Source organism: Plecotus auritus (assembly GCF_963455305.1).
Source record: "Plecotus auritus genome assembly, chromosome: 2".
NCBI lineage: Eukaryota > Metazoa > Chordata > Mammalia > Chiroptera > Vespertilionidae > Plecotus > Plecotus auritus.
In genome coordinates, this window is record NC_137771.1 from 13,389,384 (window position 1) to 13,399,049 (window position 9,666).

At 54.6% G+C, this 9,666-nt stretch overlaps 1 protein-coding gene across 2 annotated transcripts in view; it reads right to left on the reverse strand.

Annotated features, from left to right (window-relative positions):
* The window catches only part of HSPG2 (heparan sulfate proteoglycan 2), a gene marked incomplete at its 5' end in the record, with an annotated part of 102,186 nt that extends 92,520 nt beyond the window's left edge, over positions 1-9,666 (reverse strand). For both annotated transcript variants that reach the window (XM_080655376.1, XM_080655377.1), the window contains one exon: positions 9,604-9,666. In XM_080655376.1, coding sequence (XP_080511502.1) covers positions 9,604-9,666 — 63 coding nt within the window. The remainder of the gene's footprint in view (positions 1-9,603) is intronic.

Sequence of the window (9,666 nt, forward strand, 5' to 3'; positions counted from 1 at the left end):
AGCAGCCCATTTTGTGGGTAGGAAAATCGAGGCCCAGGCCTTGACTTCTCGCCTCCTGGTCTAGCTGGGTATAAGACAGGGGACTGGGATGTATATTACCTCAACTATGTGGTGACTTCCTCTTATTCTTTCCCCGGTGTTAACGACTCCAGCAGCAGGCCACGACTTTCCTGTCCACACTCAACAACAATGCAAATCTAGGCACAATGGGGATGACTCCCTGACCCCTGCCCTGGATGTCTTCCTCCTCCACCAGCCTAATTCTCCTTGTTCTTTAAGCCCCAAGTCCTCCAGAAAGTCCCTCCAGATAACTCATGCCAAACTGATTTTTGCCTTCCCTGACCATCTGCTACTGTCCGGGCTTGGAGTTGTGGTGGGTACTTTTGATTCCTGAGTCCTGCCTCTGCAAGACCCAGAGCTTTGGGAGAGCAAGTACCATGCCTCTAGCTTCTTCCAAGAGGACACAGAACTGGATTCAGCTCCTACCTTCCTCTGCACTTGGCTATGAGATCTTGGGCAAGATACTGCCCTTCTCTGAGCTGTTTCTCATCTAGGAAATGAAAGTATAATCCCAACTACACAGGAAAGTTGATAATGCAGATAAAACACTTAGCATGAAGTCTAGCACACAGTAGGTCCTTAGGCAATGAATGAGTGAATAAACGGACGGATGAATTCTTGGCTCCTCCATTACACAGGGATGTTCTAATGACACAGTTTGGGGCTTGCAAGTAGATTCTGGCTTCCAGCTGGGTCATGTGCTCCTGTGGCTTCTATTTCAGCCTAGCCCCCAATATAGAGGTGGGCAAAGGGCTGGTTCAGGACAGGCCCTACTTAGCAAAAATTCACTGACTCCCAACAGCAAAACCTACAGGGAGCCTGGGACCTGGGTGAGAAGGATCCAGGTTCCCAAGGGTCTTAATCCCAGGGAAAGGCAAATCCATCTCCCTGGGGAATGTTATCGCTAAGTTGAGATAGAAACCCAGAGGCAAAAGGCACCCAAGCCTGAGAAGTAGGAGCTGGATATGTCCACACGGCCGAGATGCAGCTTACTGTAGCCTCTGCCAAGTCCGGCCCAATCCACCTCCTCCAGGCAGACCACCCTAACGATGCCAGTTGATCCAGACTGTCCTCTCTCTGCACCCAAGAGGCTAAACCCACTCAGGTTGGAATGACAACTTTGGGGTCAAACAACCTGAGCTCCATTCCCAGCTGTGCCATGTACTAGATGGACGACTTGGACCAGCCATTGCCCCCCTCTGAGCCCCCGTTTCACCCTCTACAAAATGGAGGCTACTGTGCCAACCTCAAAAGATTGCTGGGAGGATCATATTCCGTAATGCCCAGAGAGAGCCCCTCGAAAGGCTTGGCTTAAGAGAGAATGGCAGTCTTAATCAAGAGAAGGCGGAGCGTGAATATTCTCTGAGCACTGGCTGATGACAGGGTGACAGGTCACTAGGGAGGAGACCCTCGTCTCTATTTTTCCTATGCGCACAGGAAGGCAAATGGCAAGAGAGAGAGAAGAGCTGTTAAGTGATAGAAGCCACTGGGGCTAGGATTTTGAGGCCAGAATTTCAATCTATCCAGCCCAGTGAGGGATCCAAGAAGAGGCATGATCCCAGTTCCTAACTATTTGAAAACTGGAAACGCCAAACAAAGAGAGGGATGAGTCAGCTGGGGTAAGGAGGGAGGCCAGGAACAGGAGATGGGGGCCAGAGCTGTCTCCTTGGGGTGAGCATGGGGAGGCGGGAAGGGAAGAAGTGGGAGCACAGTCCTGGAGGTGGGCTGGGAAGGGGCCAGAGGCAGCTGGGAACTCCCAGCCCCACCCCAGGAGAAGCATCTGTGGGGTCACCCGAGGCCGCCTCTGAAGTCCTCCCCTTGCCCAACCCCAGGCTGCTTCCCTATCCTCACAAACTGGGACTGGGGAAAAGGTGGGGAAAGATGCCAAGTGTTAAAAAATGAAACACCTGGATGTGATCCATGCAACAGCCCAAGTCCAAGGCAAGCGTGGGGGGGAGGTCGCCGTGAACTTTAGTCTTGCTGTTTCTCTGAGAGCCCCTGGGGACCGGATTTAGAGCTGTGAGGCCTCATCAACCCTCGAAAATGAGAAACCGCTACAGGTTTTCCCAGGGCTCCCCGGGCAAGGTCCTGCCTCCTCCAGTTCGGGGCCTGAGGGAGAATGGGACTGGGATGGAGTCCCAGGAAGCCTCCCTCAGCTGCTCCCCTTAAGATGCATGAACATCCTTTCTGCACCCATGGGAGCCTCCAGGCCACACCTCTTATTGCTCAGAGCCCACCAACTGCACACATCTGGGAAGGGGACAATGGGTCCATAGGCCCCAGACTTTCCCAGGCCCCACCCTGGGGTATGCCCCTCCCTCTCCCCCTCCAGGAAGGAGCAATCAGACTGGAAGGGTGGACTCTGTCCTGCAGCTGCGGCCTCAGTGGGGGAAGGAGGGGCAGTGACAGATCAGATGTAGTCACATCCAGGGCTCTCAGACTTTGGAAGAGAAACAGAAAGAGCAGGAATGATCCCCTTCCTCGGTCATTCATTCAACAAGCCCAGAGCAGGGCCTGGGTCAACAGATGGCAGATGGCAGCAGTCTTGATCAGAAGAAACTGTGTCATGCTGGGCACTGTGAACTCTGAGTCATATACTACTCTGGCCTTGTCCTGTGCAGGAACAAGACTAATAGAAGAGCCACCAATCGTCAAACACCTACCACATTCCAGACACTGAGCCAGGTGCATCCACCTGGTCTCATATTCACTTGGGAAATAAGCATCATGATCCTCATTTCCGACCTGAGGCTCAGAGAGAGGAAGCAACTTGCCCACAGTCACACAGCCATTTGGGGCTGAGCCAAGACGTGAAGTCAGAGCCCTTTGAGCCTACACCTTTCCCTCACCCACAGTGCCCAGGGAAAGGGCACAGGTAAGTGAAAGGCAGCAAGGTAGGCACTCAGACTTGTCCCACGTGTTCCAGGTGTCAGTCCAACACTGCCCCACCCCCATGCCATCCCTCCATCACCTGCCATTCTGCACCTTCCTCCCCAGTCTGTACCTCCTGGAGTTTCCCCATCTGTTAGTGACAGCTCCATCCTTCTGGATGCTCAAGCTGGAAGGCTGTGGAGACACCCCTGACTCCTCTCTTTCTGTCCCACCCACACCCAATCCCTGGCAAACCCTGTCAGCCCTACCTTCACAATATCTTCAGGATTCAACTACTTCTTCCCACCTCTATCACCCTGGTACAGCTTCCATTGCCTCTGGCCTGAGTCACAGCCTCCTTGCTTTTGCCTTTGACCCTCCATGTCTTCTCCACACAGCAAATCAAGTGATCTCTCATCTCACTCAGAAGCAAATCCAAAGTCCTTCCCATGGCCAAGGCTCTGCCGATCTCCCCTTGCCAATCCTCTGGCCACATCAACCATGCTCCCCTTCACTCATGCTGTCCCAGCCATATGAGCCTCCTTGCTTCCCACAAACATGCTAAGCACGCCTCTGGGCCTTTGCATTGGCTGTGCCTTCTTCCTGGAGTGCCCTTTCCCTAGATATCTGCAGGGCTCACACCCTCACGTCCTTCAGACGTGTCTGTTTAAATGCCATCTTATCAGAGGATTTCCTGACCGCTTTATCACTCTCTATCCTCTCCCCTGCTTTATTTTTTCTGGCACTTACATTTATTGTCTGTCTTCCTGCACTAGCTATAATGTAAGTTATACGAGGGGAGGGAATTTGACTTTTTTGTTCTCTGCTGTAATTTCAGCACCTAGAACAAGGTTGATAGATAGAGGATGCTCAATAAATATTTGTTTAATGAATTTTAAGTCTAACACACATCTGTAGGGGATTCCATTTGCAGAATATTTAGTCACATCATGAGTCCATTCATTCACTCAATGCACACTATAAGCTTTGTGCTCCAGATGCCCCCCTAAAATCCAGAACAACAGGGAACCCTCCTCATGCCTCAGGGAAAAGGGTCTGGTAGGTAGCTAGGAGCTGGTCCTAAGGACATCTCAGGGATACCACACATGCCCCTAGGGATGCTCTGAGGTCCCTACAACCATGGCATGGGCAGCCATCAGGGAAAGGAGGGAGGGTGCGTTCTGGGGGCGGCTGAGACTTCGAAGTCCCCACATTCCCTGGACTCAAAGAGCCGCCTTGTTCCCAGGGCTTTCATGATGGTGCCCCTGGCCCAGCCACCCCCAGCAGCCACGAGCCACTCCCCTCTCAAGGCCGCTATTGACATGGCCGACGCCACCAGGCTGGGCAGTGAGGCTGGCGGCTCCCCACGAAGCAAGTTCCACACATTCTTCTGGGTTACAGTCAGCCAGCTCTAGCACTGGGGTAGCCAGCAAGCCCCAGCCAGGCCCTGGGAGCAGGAGAGGGCAGCAGGGCCCAAGAGGCCAAGGCCCAGGTTGAGGCAACATTCCAGCAAGACCCTCAGCCCAACCTCCCCTTTCCTGGCAGGACTGAGATGTGGGGAAGGCTAGGTGGGCCCTGGAAGGAGGGTGCAGTGGGCTCACAAGGTCTTTGGGAAGCTGCTGGAGGATGGTTCACGTTCACCCCCTCCTCCACCAGCCTGACATCTCTTAGCTGAGATGGGCTGGGGAGGGGAGCAACAGGCCAGGGCTGGGAGTCCTTCCCACATGCTCCAAATGGTCTGAGGGTCCAGAACCCACATGTCTGGCCTCCAAGTGGCCTCTGAATCATCACTGCAGATCTTTCCACATTTTGGGCAGCCCCTCCTACCCTCCCTTCTGAGAATCTCGCCCAAGGCCAGAAAGCCCCGAATCCTCTGCAAACTCACACTAAACCTTGAGCCCCCAGGGGAGCCCAGTGAGGGCTCCCTGCAGGGCAGCTAGCCATTTCCCACCCCCTCGCTTCCCACAGAGTAGGACTGGGCCTGGCCTGCTCTGGTCTTAAAACCCCTGGATTAATTCAACTATCTATAGCAGGGGTCCTCAAACTTTTTAAACAGGGATCCAGTTCACTGTCCCTCAGACCGTTGGAGGGCCGGACTATAGTTTAAAAAAAAAACTACAAACAAATTCCTATGCGCACTGCGGGCCCGGGATGAGTCGGCTGCTAAGCAGGACAGGCAGCAGCACCTGGCGGGCCGGATAAATGTCCTCGGCGGGCCGCATGTGGCCCGCAGTTTGAGGACGCCTGATCTATAGGGTCTCAGAGAATAGTTAATGAGGAAATTAAACAGCTAACAAACCTACAAACGAACAGATAATCCCACCAACGACTGCCCGAGAGCTTAGTATTTCTAAGTTCCAGCGCAGGCAGGCCCTGTGGACCCTGCAGCACACTCATCCCCAGCGCCTCTTACCCCAAAGCCAGACCAGCTCTTCTTGCCTGAGGTAGCCCCTGCACTACGTAGGACCCGAGTTCTTACTTTTATCAACTTGAGTGACAAAAGTTTCATCAGCATCTACTGCCTGCCTACCACAAGCAAGTGGGAAAGCAGTAGAGCGGTGAGGAGAGCTTTGTCTGGCTTCAAAGTCTGACTCGTGGGGCCACTGCATATGTGTGGGAGTCACCGAGCAAATAACCTCTCTGTGCCTCAATTTCCTCTGCTTAGAGAAAGCGGACTGTCCCAGTAGCTATAGCTTAATGCATTCAACGGCTGTATTTACTGAGCACTTACTCCCTGCAGGTGCTAAATATAAAGCAGCAGGGAACAAAGATACAGAAGGTCCTGCTCTCATGAAGCTTAAATGGGAGTAGGGGAAACAAGTACACAAATACATGTCCGATGGTGACAAAAATAAATAAATAAATAAATAAATAAAGCAGTACAAGGGGACAGCAAATGACAGGCCGAGTAGCAGAGTAGTTGAGGAACTGAAGGATGTGAGGCAGAGGGTCACACATATATTTGCGGGGGCACACATTCTAGGCAGGAGGAACAGCAGATGCAAAGGCTCTAAGGTGGGAGTGTGTTCAAGAAACAAAGACCAAGAGCGTCGGCCTGCAGACCGAATGGTCCTGGGTTCAATTCCGGTCAAGGGCACATTACCTCGGATGCAAGCTCCTCCCCGGTCCGGGCCCTGGTAAGGGTGCGTGCAGGAGGCAACCAATCGATGTGTTTCTCTCACATGGATATTTCTCTCTGTCTTTCCCTCTCTCTTCTACTCTCTCTAAAAATCAATGGAAAAATATCCTCAGGTGAGGATAAAAAAAAAAAGAAATAAAGACCAGTGTAGCTGGACTGAGCAAATGAGGGGAAAGTTGGCAGGAGGAGAGATTTGAGAGGTAGTGGGAGAGGCCAGATCTCATAGGGCCTCCAGGGCTTGGGTCTGACTGTAAGCAACATGGAGAATTCAGAGAGGTTGTGAGCAGGGGAACATATGAGGACCTGTTGAGAAACTTGGTGCCTAGCAGACAATGGGCACTTGATAAATGTGAACTATCCACATTACTTTGTCATCATCAGGTCTTGCACCCCAAGACCTCACCACTCCAAGCCCTGAACCCAGTCACCTTCTGCCACCTTCCTTCCACCCATCTCCCAGGCCAGGCCTCAGACCCACAGATCCCAACTTGCCTGCACTTAGCCTGAGAACAGGCCTGGGCCAAGTCTGGTGGGGGCCAAGACTCCCATTCACAGGGAGCTTGGCCTAGGGCATGGGGGGAAGGGATCCATCTCTGTTCCATTCAGCCTCCACCTCCCTCTATGGACTGACCTGCAGCCCTCCCTATGGAAATCGCCAGGGCACAACCCCCTCCCAGCAGCAGGTCTAGAGCAAAAGGGGCAGAAGGGGTTGGGCAGGGCAGCCAGTTATGTCAAGAGGAGGACTAAAGTAATGATGCCCCTGAGGGAAGAGAAGGCTCCTTCATTTCCGGCCAGCCCACAACCTCCCCAGTGAGGAAACCCAGTTGAGGCAGGAAACAGGTATCTCAGTGACTTCCCTCCTCAGCTCTGGAAAACACTGTAATCACTGTGGCCTCCTCAAGACTCCTATGTCCTGGCAGGGCGGGCCCCAAGAAAGGAAGGGCTAAGGCTCCAGCAGGAGGAAAAGGGGTCAGCAGGGCCTGAGTCACCCAGACCTGGCCCCCTGCCCCAGCAAGCCTCCGCACCGCCACTGAAATTAGCCCCACATTTAATCACAGACCACTATCTCCTGTCTCCTGCCCCTCCTGAGATTCTGAGCTCCCTAAGGATCACCTTATCCTCCCCTCATATCCTCCTCTCACCCACTCACTGCTGGCTTATGGATGTGAACTGAAGGGTAGAAGAGACAAAGGGCAAGTGGGCAAGGAGGAGCCCAAGGTGGGCAAGGAGGAGCCCAATGCTTGCTGGGGCCCTGGCTAGGAACCTGATCCATTTAAAACTTACAACAACTCCTTACTCTTATTTTACAGATTTGAAAACGAAGGCTCAGAGAGAAAAACTTGCCGCAGATCACAGAGCTGGAAAATGGCAAAGCTGGGATTCAAACTTGAGTCTGGGAGCCTCCAAGGCCAAGCTCTTTCCTGGCCTCAACCATTAGCCTGGGGTGGGACAGTGAAGACCTTGATGTGGTTGCTGAGGAGACTCTCTAATCTCACAGGACCAGAGCTGCCTATTTTCTGATCTCAGTTTTGGGAAAGCACAGACAGGGCCTGATCTTGCTCACCCATAAATGCCAGCCCCTAGGGCCGTGCCAGGTGCACTGGTACACAATAGGTGCTTAGCCAGTATCTGCCCAATGAGAATGAATGAACCCTGAACACCTGTTGATTGTCATGGGCTGCTGCTCAATGAAGATGTGTGGAATGAACAAGTGAATGAGCTGACTGGCTACAATCCGGGAATTTCTGTGGAAATTCCTCCAGAACACAGCAAACAACTCCGCCCCCTCCCCACTCCTGCCATAGTAGAACCCAGTCATCCAGGAGCCCCTCATTGGGAGGCAAAGCTGGGGGAGAGTCAAAAAAGGCAGACAGGCCCTAGCCAGTTTGGCTCAGTGGACAGAGCGCTGGCCTGTGGACCAAAGGGTGCCGGGTTCGATTCCAGTCAAGGGCACGTCCCTAGGTTGCAGACTTCTCCCGGGCCCTGGCCCTGGTTGGGGCGCGTGCAGGAGGCCCAACCAATCGATGTAAATACATCAATGTTTCTCTCTGTCTTTCCCTCTCTCTTCCACGTTCTCAATGGAAAAATATCCTTGGGTGAGGATTAAAAAAAAAAAAAAAAAGGCAGACAGCCCATGTGCTAGGTGGGTGCCTCCTTTTTGGAAAAGTGAAAACCAGTGTTGGGAGCTGCAAGTTCAGGTCAAGACTGGGAGGCAACTGGATGGGCCCTGCTGAACATGGAGTGAGAGGCTGAGAAAAAGGATTAAGGAAGCTGCCCAGATGCAGGGGGTGGGGGGTGGGGGGGGGTAGGAGAGGTGCTGAGTGGGTGGGTCATGAGAGGTGAGGGGTCAGATCTGGGTGGGAATTAACAAGTGACTCAGGAGTCCAGAGGTGAGCGGGAGCTGGCAAGGCAAGGCAAGGCAAGGGAGTCAGTCACTGGGTAAACACTGGCCAGCTTAGAAAAATCCCTCTCCTGGCTCTGAGAACATGGAGGCAGGGGCAGAGACCGCATGGACCACCTCAAAAAGGGTGGAGGTGGTTCTGTGGTTCCCCAGGGCAGGCCCAGCTCCCCAGATGTGCCCCCACCTACATCTGCCACCAGCTCCCTGCCCATTGACCCCACCCCACCCTCCTGGAGTTCATTCAGGTCCTCACAGCCTCTCCTGGCCAAGTATTCGCTTTTCCTCTGCAGGGGCCCATCCAAGCTCAGAGTAGGGGACTGGGCTGTAGGGGCAGCCCCCTCCCCCTCTCGCACCTTGAGGCGCGGGTGGGGGGAGGAAAGCTGAGGAAGCAGATCCACGGAATGTCCACCACATAGCAGGCCCAGCACCAGGCACTTTCCTGAGCATTCCACCCAGTCCTACACATGCGCTTGGAGGCCACACATTTTAAGTCCCTTTAGGCTGGTCTCAGCTTCCTTGTTCCAGGTCACACAGCTACTCAGTGAAGAGCAGGGATTGATTCAGGAGTCCTGAGCGGTAGGGCTCTGGGTCCGGCGGTGTCACCCAAGTCTCAGTTGAGTCCTGAACGGCTCTTTCCTTGTGCCTGCCCGGTTACTAGCTCCCCAAGGGCACAGGCGCGTGTGAGGTTCCCGTGAGGGCTGCGAGGGTCTTCACCGCCACGGAGTGCCCCTTTTCAAAGTTGGCACAGAAACGCGTGCCCTCCCTTGCTCAGCCAAGTTCCCACCCTGCTCAAAAGTTTCTCAGCCCAGACCCCAGGAATGGAAGGCCGAGCCAAGCCTAGCGCGACTCCGAGACTCGACAACGTGGCTGGGCGACCCACGGGCTCCCACGCGGGAGGCCCCGCCCCCGGCCCCACAGGGTTCCCTGGGCGGCCCTCAGGACAGCCCCACGCGGGAGGGGGGCGCCGGTCAGTGCCGACCCGCCTGTGCCGACCCGGGGGTCCCTAACCGGCGCCGCGTCCGGAACCAGAGTTCCAACAGCGCAGCTTCGGCGCCCCCGCCAAGTTGGCGGGCACAGCGAGCAGGGCCCCGGCGCGCCCCCCCCGCCCCCGTCCCTCCGCCCGCACACTCACCCCGAGCAGCCGCCCGTGCAGCAGCAGCGCCAGCAGCAGCGCGCCCGCCGCCCGCCGCCCCAT